Source organism: Daldinia vernicosa (assembly GCF_022497035.1).
Source record: "Daldinia vernicosa strain CBS 139.73 unplaced genomic scaffold F5Y00scaffold_44, whole genome shotgun sequence".
NCBI classification, from domain to species: domain Eukaryota; kingdom Fungi; phylum Ascomycota; class Sordariomycetes; order Xylariales; family Hypoxylaceae; genus Daldinia; species Daldinia vernicosa.
This window is the reverse complement of record NW_025953960.1, coordinates 249,078-262,514: the sequence shown is the minus strand read 5'-3', so window position 1 is coordinate 262,514 and position 13,437 is coordinate 249,078. Positions and strand designations below refer to the sequence as shown.

Sequence of the window (13,437 nt, the reverse complement as noted above, 5' to 3'; positions counted from 1 at the left end):
CCAGATATAGATCTCACAGATCATGAACCACGTGGCAATAAAGATCTTGCATAGCCAATACGTGCCATATTACGACTCCCGTTCCCGAGTGGCATTGGCGTGTAATATGCATTAACACCATTAAAACCCAGCACCACAGCAGCAGCCGAGGTATTCAGTATCACCACCGAATAGCTTCGGGGCATTTGGCGCATTAGCCGCTTCGTCAAAACTAACCCAATCTTCTTCAGCAACCTTAGACGACGGGGGGTAGCCTCCTGTATGTAACCTACATAGCTACGTTCGCCACAACTAGTCACACACAAGATTTCCGAGACACCGAAGGAGACAAAGCTGCGGGTCGTCGAACAATCCCGCTGGTCATTGGAGATGTACCAGCTAGGATAATATTGGTATTTGGTATCCCGGGTTGGACTAAGATAGCTTGTTTGTTTTGGTCAGTTAGATGGCCAGAACAGTTTGTAGTATTTTCAACTGGAGGGATGTTGATCGCTAATCTTCTCTTGTGTCGTCACAGGCAAGGTGATACCCGGGCATGGAGGTTGTGGTTTATTTGGGTTCTAGCGTTAGTTATGCTACCGATTATGAAAGGAAAGGCTTAGTCCAGAAAGCTACCGCTTCATGCGCAAGACTTCCTGGCAGCTGATTCGTTGAGAGATAAAGCTATTTCGCAAACAAAGAGAGCAAATCGATTCTAGCACTATTAAGTCATCAGTCTAACTACCTGATATAAATCATTGGCAGCTCATGATATATATATTGAAATACTTCTGAATATCACTAGTCAGTGTATCTAGAGGGGGCTTGAGGATTTCTTAGAAGGAATCCGCTGTTCTGTAATTTCTGAAATAACTGATCAGGATCGTACTTAGCGGAAGCTTCCTGTAATCGTTTCATGTTTTCCATGCCATAGCTACTAAGTACGTTTTGCGAAAACTCCGCATCATTCATGAACTTGAAGTCCAGATATAAGCCTTGCTCCTTGGCGAGCCTTGAGACGTTTTCAGTAAGTTCTTCTAGCTCATGGGCTACTGTTGTATCGTCAGACTCCTCAGACCATTCAGCGACCAGCGACCACCCTACGTAGTTTGTTAGCTAGTAAGTATAATAGGAATCTAACGATGAAGTGAGACTGACATGTTTGAGGAACCTTCTGGAGTCCCAAGGAATTGCCACCTTGGTCTTCTCCGAGCTGCACAGCGGTTGTAGATGTAGGCTGGATATTATACCACAGATTGCTAATCTTTGTATGCCTCCTCACTGAATCTAGCCATAGATTATGGACTTGTATGTAGAAGTTATAGGATACTTTTGTAGTAGTCGTCGCTGTAAGCCGCCTATTGGTACTTAGAATTGGGCAACTTCTAGTATTGACAAAATGGTATACACACCTAGTAGAGGGACCTAAAATTCCGATAGCTTCGACCAAGGACTTTATAGTACCTTTGGTGGTTGGCACCAGAGCTTGCATGAGGCTTTTCAAGTTAATGAAATTCTCAATAGCCTTTGGCTGTTCCGCCTCTGAGTCGGCATAATAAATTCCGATTGCGATAAATGTTGGGTTGACGCCGGCAAACATGCCTAGTTTCGGATCCGTTTCCATTGATTCTTGGGCCTCAACGGTAGCGTGGAGGGCCTCTTCAAATCCGGAGGGATGGTACATGAGGACGTTATATTGAAGATATATAGCAGGGTATGTCTGTATATCGAACCTCGTCACGACACCTATTATCTCATGTCAGCGTTTACTTAAGGCAGTCAGATAGAGTGTAAAGGATTGAGATTTAGATACCAAAGTTGGAACCACCACCCTTTAAAGCTCGATACAGATCCGTATTCTCACGAGCGTTAGCATTGATAATAGTTGAGTCAGCTAGCACGACCTAGACACAAATAAACTAGTTAGAATACAACGTAACAGGGTCATGCATATGGCTTAGGTAGGTACTAACCTCGAAGTTTTTCACACTATCAACCCCCAGCCCATGGAGATTAGGGAAAGCTGGCATCCCGCCTCCAAGGAGATACCCTGATATACCAACATCACTCTGGCGTCCGCCTATTGCAGAAAGTCCTTTCTTCTCCAGAAAGGTGTATACATCACCCCACGTGTTTCCAGCACCAGCCTGCAAGATCCCATCACTGTCTATCTCTAGCGTGTTAAGATCACGCAAATCGATCAAGACTCCACTATCTACGCTGCTGAAACCTGGGTTGAAATTATGGCCACCGGAACGGATTGCAAACTTAATATCGGCTCGTTTTACAGTTTTGATGATTTCTGCAACGTCTTTGCTATTCTGGGGTCGGACAAAGCAGGCTGCAGGAAGCCAACAATTCTGACACCTACATTGATTGAATTAGTTTAGATATTGGTAAGTAAGTCGTATTACTTTACCATGGTAGGCATTTCTGAGACTGGTATTGAGTATCGGATGGAACTGTCACCCGACCTGGAAAAGCGGAGTCTAAAAGTCCACAGATTGTCTTTGCGGCCGTGGTCATGTTTGATTCAAATGCTATTCTGACGAGTTTTATAGCATGCGGCGAAGGTTGATTATTGGAAGGACGGCTTTGGGCACTTCAAGTGGGATAATTGTCAGACTTGAGAAGGATTTTCCATAGCACTGCTTCCAACCCATGGGGAAATATAAGGAACGAGATTGAGCATAGATCTAGCAAGATTGGGGCGAGTATATCATTGGTAAACATACAGACACGTAAGTACACCGCCAATTACTTAGATGAGTGGATGAGTGGATGAGCGGTTTCAATTATACGACAGGAGGTACCAATTCTGCATCATGTACGACAATACAACGGGGGTTGAATCGACCTGCATCTTTTGGTGCTTATATCGTATATCAGCGCGATACAAATGCTAGTCATTTATCTTTAAATGATTTGAATACCGCACCCTCAAGTGTCGATCACAGACACCTAAATAATATCTATAAACGTCGAGGAATGAATATGAAAGTAAAAAAGTAGCGTATTAGCCTTAAGTCACTTTAACAGGGTGTACCCTAAGTACCTAAAAATACTCTGGTAGTGAAGCATTCGGGGCGTCAACTATAATAGACACCTTTTGATGACGGCTGGGGCGGGCTTGGTCGTCAAACTACGACGCCAATGTTAATTAAATATGCAATAGTTTTCTAATCAAAGTTCAAAATTTAAATCCATTGTCTTAAATCCAGAGAGAGATCTCGTAGTAAAAGTCGCTATTATCGAACTATTATCAACTTTCAGAAAATTGGACCAAAGCTTTGAAACTACCTAGTAATACGCCGAAGAATGCATTGAGTTAAATGAAAGCAACTACTCACGTAAGGAAAGGTCTTTGATGGATGTGACCGCAATTGGGTTAGCGTTGTCCAATTGACAATGGCGAGGATAATGCAAATAATAATTTTGTAAACGCAACAGAATATTAAGCAACCATCCTTGAAAGGTTATGGTAATGGACACCCCTGAATTGACAACAATACTAGTTTCTTACTTACTATTTAGAAATACAAAGAATGTTTGCTTGGGATTCGGCTAGGCAAGACGTCGACGACCTTGTAGAGTACTTTTCCAGAGACGAAAGATTCGATTTCCAAGGTTTCATCGCCCACGGAAGTTATGGCTCTGCGAGTCGCGTCCGGTACCGGAATCCGACTACAGAAGTATGGAAAGACTTTGTAGTGAAGAGGGCATTTCAGTCAGAGACTGCGGAGGAGGCTATGAGGAAAGAAAGGGAATACCTTAGGGTATGAGAAACAGAAAAAAAGTATGAACGCATAGGCGGAACTACAAATAAGCTAACCTTTATTGAATGCACAGAGATTCCGCGGTGCTTTACATATTGTACAGATCTTAGAGGTGGAAAATAACCCTCTAAATAATCCCGATATCCAGGGAGAGTGGATTACAATGGAATGGCTATCTTGTGGCTCATTGGGAGATTTTATCGTTAAAGCGAAGAGGAAAACGGATCGGTTACCGAATCGTTTGCTCTGGAGGTTCTTTTTATGCCGTAAGTTATTAAGGCGATGTTTATGTTTGCTTTTCTGGGTGTCCTATTACCATGGTGCTCAATTTCCTACGCACCACACAAGAATTTAAAAAGTATTTTTAAGCTAATAAACATGTATATAGTCGTAAGAGCTTGTATAGCCATGGCGGTGGGTAATATTTTAATTCGTGTTGCATTCATGTTCACAGTTGGTGCTAATCCTATATTGGTCATAGAACCCTCCAAACCGTAGTGATGGTAGGGTAGAAAGAGAGAGAGTAGCGGGCGAACTTCCAGAAGTAGGCGTATCGCATAGTGACCTTCATAATGGGAATGGTATGCGAATAGCCTAACCATTTACGAGTATTTGATATAAGAAATATTAAGCTAACCTAAATAAGTTGTTCTTGGGGAGCCCCTTGAGGATTTCGAGCATACTATTACGCCAATTTTAAAGGTTATTGACTTCGGTAATGCTGGTGAGTGGGCCTTCATCGATTTCACTGGCACGACTACACATAGCAATCTCTGGGACATAGGCAAGGTGTGTACTCCGTTTAGGATATTAATCCGGGTCGAAGATCACAGGCTAACTAGTATGGCAGCTCATGGTTAGTTTGATTACTTTGGACGAACGCCCTCATATCGTAAACGTGGGCCATGGCGCAGTTGCACTACCCGAGCGCGGAATGATATTGACAACAGATGCCGAACAAATTCTCCCGCTCGATGAGCCCGGAGCGCCGTACCCTCTACTCGACTCAGAATTAGGGAGGCTCGTCTGCTGGTGCCTGGCTACTGAGCCCGAGGAGCGTCCTAGCCTATGGGACATAGGTAATCAAGTGGGATTTGCTGTAGCCAGTAAGCTGGCGGCGGCTTATCCTGATCGCCCAGAGGAAGACAATGACTATATATCTCAGCTCTGGAGGAGAATAGTCTTTGAAGCAGATAGCTAGGCTTTAAGGAATTAGTTGATTCTTATCATTGTATTTTATGTACTAAGCTACGAACATGGACTTATTGTATTACGGATATTAAAAGGGGTGGTTTATGTTGCATGTATTGTATATAGAATCCTTAATTATAACTTACATTAAAATACCATAACTATGGTAAATGATAACGTCATTTAAGCAATATAGAACTTATTTAAAAGTATCATAAGAGGTACCTAATCTTCAAAAAAAAAGTCTTCCCAAAAGAATTACTTTACCTAGGTACTTTAAGCTTTGCGAATTGTAACTTCAAGTTGAAATTTACAAGAATTAAATATGAGATAATAGGTCAAAATAAGGTATTTACTTCCCTTACTTTGTTTGGCCAACATCTAAAATTCCGATAGTGGGTAACATTGTAAATCGCGGCAATAAAACGTGCTGTTCTATTCTAAGCTGAGAGGCTTATGTCATGAGAACCTCATACACATTTATAATCGTATAGAGAGAGGTAAGTACCTAAGGGCAGTTTCACTCTAACAGGTACCTACTGAAATATAACACGAATCCAAAACATAAATACCCCTTACATCCAGTGCCTAAACCTAGGTAAGTAGCATTGATCAAGACTTTGGTATCTGATCTCGCCTCTAGCATAAGCACAAATATGAGCTGCTTACCTAAACAAAGATTCAATGACTTCTTAATCGGAGTAAAAGACTTAATCTCCGTAAACTACATCCTAAAATTGTCCATGATCGATAATAAAGAAAAGATATAGACTTTCTAAACTTCGAGGTGTCAACGCCACAAAACAAAGATACACTACACTTTCACTTGCTAGAAAGGGATACTAGTAATGATATCGCACTATTACTCACTCATTCAATGGCACCTGAACAACTATTCCTGTGAAGATAATCAATCATTATAGAATGGCCTAAAGCCTATCGTGTATTGGGGCTAAGATCAACTGGAACTTGAAGGTCCTAAAACGAGCATGTAATATTACTTCGTGGCTTAAATTAGGTCCTTATCACGCTGTCTGTGTGTTGGCACACTACGGATTGAAGTCTCATAAATCTTACTGTAGGTCGGTCTCTAGAAATAATTCTTGCTTGTAACTAAAAATTGGGTTCATTACCCATAGTATAGCGTCCGTTTTCATATTAGAACAAAAAGCAAAATTCCAAGCGCTTCCTTGGGTAAAGTTAGGCATATACCTAATTGGGCAACTTGTGTTGGCGCTGATTGGTTCCCCGTGTGCGTTTGGTTGAACTGCTCCACCTTATCGGGCACCGTACCGTACCCACGCTAAAGTAACGAAACCGAGTATACCCTAGATCGGATTATTGAATGCCAATAAAATGGGGTTATGCCTTTAAATAAGTGCTTACGCAACCCGCCTCGGCCCCCAGGCCAATATCCCCGCTCGAACTTACCGATGTTATTTCTCATCTGACCTCCCTTTCTCTTCAACTTGCTATATGATTCGTAATAACGCCAAATTATCCCTCTTAAAGTTCAAGCTTGATAAGTTAGGTACCTAATATATAATTCTCAATTTTCGGAAAGAAAACATGGCTTCGACAGATCGCCCCACTACCGCCGTTGTGGAGCGGGCCTCGGTATCCGACATTCCGGAGCTGATCACCGTCTGGTGGGACGCGTTCGGCTCCGAACACATGCAGCGCATCTTCCCGCAGACGCCCGATGGCAGGATCTGGCTCGAGCGCGCTTTCAAGCAGTTCTTTGCGCCCGTAAAGGGACCCGATGAGCTGAAGACCGAGTGTCTTATCGTGCGCAGTCCGGATACTGGTACGTACTTGGCGCGGTTCTTTGCTTCGGTGTTCTTTACTAAAGCGTTCCTGTTCAAGGTATCCCTGTTGCGATAGCTATCTACCGCATCGTACCGGAGGGATACGACACGGCGAAGCAGACGTGGCGCGCGAGGTGGCCCGCTGTTGATGACTTACCGGATTTCAGCGATGCCGCCGTGGACGAATTTTTTAGCCGTATGGAAAAGGCGCATGCTTACGTTCTGGGCAACCGTGGTCATGTCTGTAAGTACCTAGGTACTTTTTACATCTCTTCCGAACTCAACCTACACTCTAGATGATCCAAATTGAGGCGATTAAGCTAAATATGATGTAAATTGTAGTCTTGGAAGTCCTTGGTACGATGGCGACATTTCAGAAAAGGGGTTATGGTACCGCGCTAGTCAAGTGGGGAACTGATTTAGCTGATCAGTTAGGAGTCGAGTGCTACTTGGATGCCAGTCCTGCCGGAAAGCCACTCTACGAAGCACACGGTTATGTAGAGCAAGACGTGCCTGCCATTATAGACAATCAGTCGTCTGCGTCAATGCTGCGTCCCAAGAAACTTCAAGCCTGATAGGTACCTCCTATGAAAGTACTTATACGACACTTAATGGGCATGGTTGATACTAGAATTGGGTTTTAGAGAGATTATCGTCAAACCGACTCCAACACGACAAGAATGATAAGGAATCCCTCCTATAATATACTTAAACCATAGCAGAAATAGAAACCAGAGTGAGTTAAATATAATTGATACTCAACCCGGCCTTTTCGGCGATCAGATCCCGGCATGCGATGTGTCCGTTTCTCTCAGCAAGCTTCATTGCTCTACAACAGTACTTCTCCTCGAAGCCAGTCTCGCATCCCTCGGGTAGGTAGTATCCTATTTGTAAGTACGCCAGATATCCCTAGACAGGCTCTGTTATAGGCCCGTCTCCTACAAACCTTATAACCCCTGAAAGCCACGTCTCGTTATCCTCCAACTTATCAGGATCCCCACCCCAACGTAGCACGCTAGCAAGCCAACGGTAATCTCCCAGGCCGGGTGAATATTCTGTTCCGTTAGGCAGAGTAGCCTTGAGCCCGGTTCCTTGAGGCCAGTTGAAGGTAGACGGAGACAGCAATTCGGTAGAATTCACCAGAGTGCCGTACGATGGCAGTCCAAACACTGATATCGGCGGTATCGTCTCTGAGGAACGGTACTCGTACTTTTCGGCCGGATCATAGCCGTAGAAGTCGGGTTTTATGCTAATATTGGCAGGTACGAGATCAATCCGATACCCACGAGTGAACTGGTCGCGGCCGATGAGTGAGCGATAAGGCATCGAAGAATTAACTTCCAGTATGCCTTTGTTAATAATCCAGTCGTCTTGGAACTTATACGATACTTGCGGCTGCACGGTCGTGCTCGTATTTATAATGTGGATATACCGAGCGTTGTATAAGGAGTAAGGGGGGCCAGAATATGGCACACTAAACTCTTCGTCGTCGCTGGTCACCTTTATGAAGCCACCAAATACTGGTAGTCGTTCAGGCTTTAGACCTGATGTAGGAGGTAAGATCCTAAACGATACGACTGTAGAGTCTCCTGCTGGTATTTCAACGGTTGATGACTCAAACTCAGCGGACCCATATATCGGGAGCTGGTTCTCCTGAGAGAAGATGGGGTTATTAGGAGGGTTAGGTTCCGAATAACTAGCACCTTCGTGGGATAACTCATATTTCTTCGTTGAACTTGAACGGTTCTTAATTGTTATATTGACTGCTCCAAAAGTAGTGTGTGTGTTATCAGTTACGAGAAGTTGGCCCGGAGACACGCGGCTCTGATATGTGATAGCGTTATATGCATTGACCAAGCCAGCTCCCTGTTGAAAGGTCCCGGCGGTCATGGTATCGTTATATACCCATTTCATAGGCCTCGAAGTTGACTGTAGGAGGGAAAGGATTTCCGCGACAGACAGGTCAGGGAACTGAGACTTGACAAGTGCGTAACAACCGCTGATGAATGGGGCTGCCATTGACGTGCCTGATAGAAGGGAGTAGTAACCTTGCTCTCCAAGAGGCCAGGTAGAAAGTATTTCGCCTCCAGGTGCTGATATTTGGGGTTTAAGATCGTAATTCAAGTAGATAGGTCCGAAGGCTGAGTAGTAGTCCATTTTAGCACCCGCAACCTGTGCGGGGCTCGAATAGGAGGTGTCATTGAAATATAGCCTATATTTCTCGGGCCCAGTGGCGTTCATATTCGCCAAAAGTGTGGCGCTGTCCTTGAAACCCACTGATACGTACTGAACCAAACCATCACCTATGGAGCCTGAAGAAGGTATCTCGTAGGCTACATCGTACGGGTCTGACATATTCGTATAGAGTCCCATTATATAAGGAATACTGCGCTTCGAGCAGCAACTCCTAGCACCAGTATCGCGGCAGTTGCCAGTGATAGGAAATGCAATTATCGTATTGTTGATCTTTCCATTATTCTCCAGAAGCGTTATGGCATCGTCCCACTTGCTGGTGCCAGAACAGCCATCTTCAAGCATGTAGACCTCTAGGCCATCAGGGAATTCGATGGGCCATAGAGACGCATATGATAGTGTAGCACCTTGGGAATCTGTAAAGGTATATACGAGTGGGAATTTTTCATTTGCAATTGAACCAACAGATATAATGCTTGGCAGCTCAGCGGGCGTCGACGTGCGGTAAAGTTGGGGGTCATATTTGCTGCCGGATCCAGCATTCCCCTGAGAAACGATAACTGCTACGCCCGCATCCACAAGGCGCGAGGCGACTTTTGTTAATGGATCAGTCCCGTCTTGCCACGACTCTTGGATACCTAGAGACATGCTTATGATATCAACGCCATCTGCCTGCGCCCGCAGCATCGCTGCCATAATACGATCGGTCGACCCACCGTTAGTCAAACAATCAAATACTCTATACATATAGATTGTCGCCTCCGGAGCAACACCAGATATATTCAATGTTCTCTCTCCATCCAGGAGAGGTTCCATACCAATAATTCCTATTAAGTGCATTAGTCGAGCTGATCAAGGGGGGAACGTAGTCTTGAATCATCCCCTTACCCGTAACATGAGTACCGTGTCCTCCGCCGTAGCACGTAATAAGCGGATCGTCGTGCTCAAACGCAGTTCCATTATCGGCTAACCAAGACCAACCCCCAGCCACCTTAAAGCCAGGGCCGAAGCCACCCCCTAGTGCTGGATGACGATAATCGACGCCAGTATCAACGATGCCTATCTTTACACCTTTACCCTTAACACCGAGCTGGTGAAGCTTATCAACGCCAGCCATTTCAAGTGTCGAAGATAGACCCCCATCAGATTTCGGCAATATTGCCGGCATTGCTGGCGGGTCCGAATATGATCGGAGGGGGTTATCAATTGAACGAAGGCGAGGAAAATCCGGATCCGACAGAGGCACCTCGTAGACAGGACTCACCGATACAACTCCGGGGACGTCGCTAAGATGGAACTCGGGAGATTCAAGATCATCATTCCTGGGGATACGAATTGACAAGCCAACATAGATACCTGGGTAACGATATTCATGTGCGACGGCGTATTCAAAAGGAAGCCTCGATGCGTGTTTATGGAATTCAGTATGCTGGTCGAAATCCCTCGGGTAAATCCCGCCCCTGACAACATCATTCACCAACTCAATGATGAATGCCCCATCAATGAGCTTGGGGGTTTTAGTAGCAAACCCCAACGCAAAGAAAAAGAAAAAGAAAAAGAAAGTTCCAAGCATCGGTAAACACATAGTTACGCCTTCAAATATCCAGAGTAATTCGTATAGAAAATCTAAAAGTAAGAGCGCAGGTCGACGGGTTTATAGTCATAAGACCACTTTAGCCTATATATACAACCGCGAATCCTCCTATCTATCAATTTCAAGGCCCGATGGGACATTCCGAATGCAATTTGGGACGTATCAGCTGCAATAAAATTGGTTAAACTGGAACCTCAATTACGATGTAAGAAGTTAACTGAAATAATAATATTCAGAATCGTGTTTAAAGTGTTATTAAATCGAACTTCAAGTACAATCACAAAATTTCTAAATACAGAGTAGTTTATGAATACTCTATGAAAAGCTCATCTTATTAATCAATATTGCATGATTATGATCGGCGCCGGCGTAGCCTTTGTTATTCATGATGCAGAGTGGCATTAACATTCTGCCAGGTATGTACAATACATAATTCGGGTCCAGGGCGGTGGTATCGGTTTAAATTATAGAAAGCCCTCCTCAAAGGGTGATTATCATGTGACATTATAAAGATAAATAAATACCTGATATAACTTGACCTAACTATGAACTTCATCCTATCGGCTTCATTTGCAAAATGGTTCCAAGAGATCCTATGAGCATCTTAGCTTTTGGAATAGCAGCGGGTGCCTTAATATTAGTGGTTTGGGTTATGCGAAAAGGTTAGACTAGTATTTACTGGCTTCCACGGTTATTGAACGGCATAGACAATGATACACCGGTAGTAAAAGCCATTTGTATGGGAATAAAAGGGAGACGACCGAATATTAACTTCGTCTTATAGATTTAGATTAATCTAGTTAGTTTTAGGTTAACTACAAGCCACTAGAAGCCCGTATCATAGGATAAGAAGTAACAAATTCATTCATACAGTTTAATTTGCCTAGTAGGCATGTCATTTGAACGCTTTGTTAATTTTTAGCTTATTTTAGAAGCCTATATTGACTAGGTTCCTATTATCTCACCATAACTTAAAGTAACAAAGATTAAGATTATAAAAAACTATGAAGCCATAATATCCCAGTCGTAGATGCCTGGGGCTCTGTTTCCAAACTATTGTGTTGTTTTTCAGCAACAACAAACTAACAGCGGTAGCGCATTTCCTAATCGGCTTCAAGCTGGTTGTTTTGGAACAGAAGTGCTGAAATGAACTGTTTTTTATTGTAGGCATCAGACCATGGCCTATAAGAATGCTCTCCCATCTCCCAAGCAACTCGAATATACTTTCCTCATCAGCTTGTTTACACTCAGAAAGATCAAGTAAGAACAACAAAATTCCTTCAATTTTTTCAGCACTGCTATTGAATTAACTCGACTCTATTGTCCGAAAGCTTATCAGCCCAACTAAAATGCCTAGCTGTCACGATGGATCAGGGAATGGCTGTTGGAAGCCATGTCCCCCTTCATGTCAACCCTCTTCATGTTCATGTCCTAAGCAACCTTCTTCATGTTCATGTCCCCCTTCATATCCATGTCCCCCTTCATGTCCTACGAAACTCCCTTCATGTTCATGTCCCCCTTCATATCCATGTCCCCCTTCGTGTCCTACGAAACCCACTTCATGTTCATGTCCCCCTTCATTTCCATGTCCCCCTTCGTGTCCTACGAAACCCACTTCATGTTCATGTCATATGAACCCTCCTTTACGCTTTACAACCCAACCTTCGAGACCTGCTGAAGAATTCGACATGGATGCCCCCTGTTTATCGTACGAAAGCTTCACAAATGGATCTGTATCGGCCAAGCAGTTCTCGCTTAATATCCACAAGATAAACAACATAAACTTCAATTACGGAGGTCGTTCCTCCGACGATGTGCAACATGATGTTCCCGACGATGTGCAAGATGATGCCCCTGACGATGTGGAGCGAAATGATCCTACGCCAAGCAGGTATACGTATGAGTATACCGATCTCCCTTCACCTGAGTTAAATAAGGAATGGGTCAAAGTTCCTTTTAAGACTGGTGATGAGTGGATAAAACGTGGTTGGGAGGACCATCCGATTAGACTTATTAGGAGGCCAGGGTACACGAAGCCGGGGCCGGCAGGACCAGCAGGGCCATCGACACCCGCTGTTAAGGTTGAAGATCCATTGCCCACGCCTCCGAAAGATGAGGATGAGCTGTCAATATTCAACATGGGTGGCGTGATCGGGCCCATATATCCTAATATGCAACCAGAGCCACCCGTTCGCCCAAATCCCCCTCCGAGGACTAATAGCATTCCGACCTGGGCTGCGGGTACCCGCGACCCCAGATTTCCATGTCTATGGCCCCTCCCTAATCAGCCCCCACAGTTTGGAAACCCGTTCGAGCCTCCGAGTCCCTCAAAGTAAGTTGCATTCTAGACGATTGCTGGCCCGGTACGGGATACCGATCATTAAGCCGGCGATGGATTTCTAAACGTACCGCTACCGCCTAAACCACGTAATCGGTGAGCGGGCGGGAACCTACCAGTGACAATAGGCTGATTGTGCCGTCGCTACTGTAGGAAGTCTACTTTTGTTAATAGTGACTTCTTATTTCTTATGGAGTTGTCTTGTTTGCCTTGTATGCAGATATAATTAGGTAGCTACCTAGGTTCCTAACCAGATAGTTACTGAGAAAATAGCTAAAAAAAAGTTGAAAATTAAATTAAAACCCCCCTAACCTTAAAGATCTGTCTTATATTTACTCATAACTATATCGTGAAGCTGTATGTTTAGCTAACCTAAAGCATACTATTGTACCTATCTACTTAATGTCTTGGCTCGTAGTTCAACTACCATCACTATCCTTTCTGACGATAATCCAGTGACGGGTTTCGTTTAAATAAACTACGGCTGCCGGAGTTATCGGAACTCGGGTAGCGGGTATTCCCCTTTAAAGCTCACACGATCAGGACACGGACGGATAA

The 13,437-nt window shown here is 44.1% G+C and overlaps 5 protein-coding genes across 5 annotated transcripts; 3 read left to right on the top strand and 2 right to left on the bottom strand.

The window, feature by feature from the left end:
* Positions 1-780: 780 nt before the first annotated feature.
* On the bottom strand, positions 781-2,505 carry F5Y00DRAFT_264639 (6-hydroxy-D-nicotine oxidase; the record flags this gene model as incomplete). The annotated part of the gene is made up of 6 exons (XM_048011691.1): positions 781-1,079; positions 1,138-1,337; positions 1,392-1,725; positions 1,793-1,883; positions 1,953-2,346; positions 2,399-2,505. 6 exons carry the CDS (start codon positions 2,503-2,505, stop codon positions 781-783), a joined length of 1,425 nt encoding a protein of 474 aa, XP_047862374.1.
* Positions 2,506-3,524: 1,019 nt separating this feature from the next.
* Positions 3,525-4,956, top strand: F5Y00DRAFT_264638 (kinase-like domain-containing protein; the record flags this gene model as incomplete). The annotated part of the gene is made up of 6 exons (XM_048011690.1): positions 3,525-3,755; positions 3,829-4,021; positions 4,144-4,169; positions 4,237-4,336; positions 4,402-4,544; positions 4,606-4,956. 6 exons carry the CDS (start codon positions 3,525-3,527, stop codon positions 4,954-4,956), a joined length of 1,044 nt encoding a protein of 347 aa, XP_047862373.1.
* A 1,424-nt stretch (positions 4,957-6,380) lies between these two features.
* Positions 6,381-7,530, top strand: F5Y00DRAFT_244106 (uncharacterized protein). The gene is made up of 3 exons (XM_048008773.1): positions 6,381-6,753; positions 6,813-6,998; positions 7,097-7,530. Exons 1-3 carry the CDS (start codon positions 6,516-6,518, stop codon positions 7,327-7,329), a joined length of 657 nt encoding a protein of 218 aa, XP_047862372.1. The 5' UTR covers positions 6,381-6,515; the 3' UTR covers positions 7,330-7,530.
* Positions 7,531-7,663: 133 nt separating this feature from the next.
* Positions 7,664-11,046, bottom strand: F5Y00DRAFT_254680 (subtilisin-like protein; the record flags this gene model as incomplete). The annotated part of the gene is made up of 3 exons (XM_048010201.1): positions 7,664-9,774; positions 9,836-10,454; positions 10,966-11,046. The coding sequence occupies 3 exons, from the start codon at positions 11,044-11,046 to the stop codon at positions 7,664-7,666; spliced, it is 2,811 nt and encodes a 936-aa protein (XP_047862371.1).
* A 939-nt stretch (positions 11,047-11,985) lies between these two features.
* On the top strand, positions 11,986-12,916 carry F5Y00DRAFT_244105 (uncharacterized protein). Its single transcript, XM_048008772.1, has 2 exons — positions 11,986-12,052; positions 12,140-12,916. Exon 2 carries the CDS (start codon positions 12,173-12,175, stop codon positions 12,875-12,877), a length of 705 nt encoding a protein of 234 aa, XP_047862370.1. The 5' UTR covers positions 11,986-12,052; positions 12,140-12,172; the 3' UTR covers positions 12,878-12,916.
* The last annotated feature ends 521 nt before the right edge of the window (positions 12,917-13,437 follow it).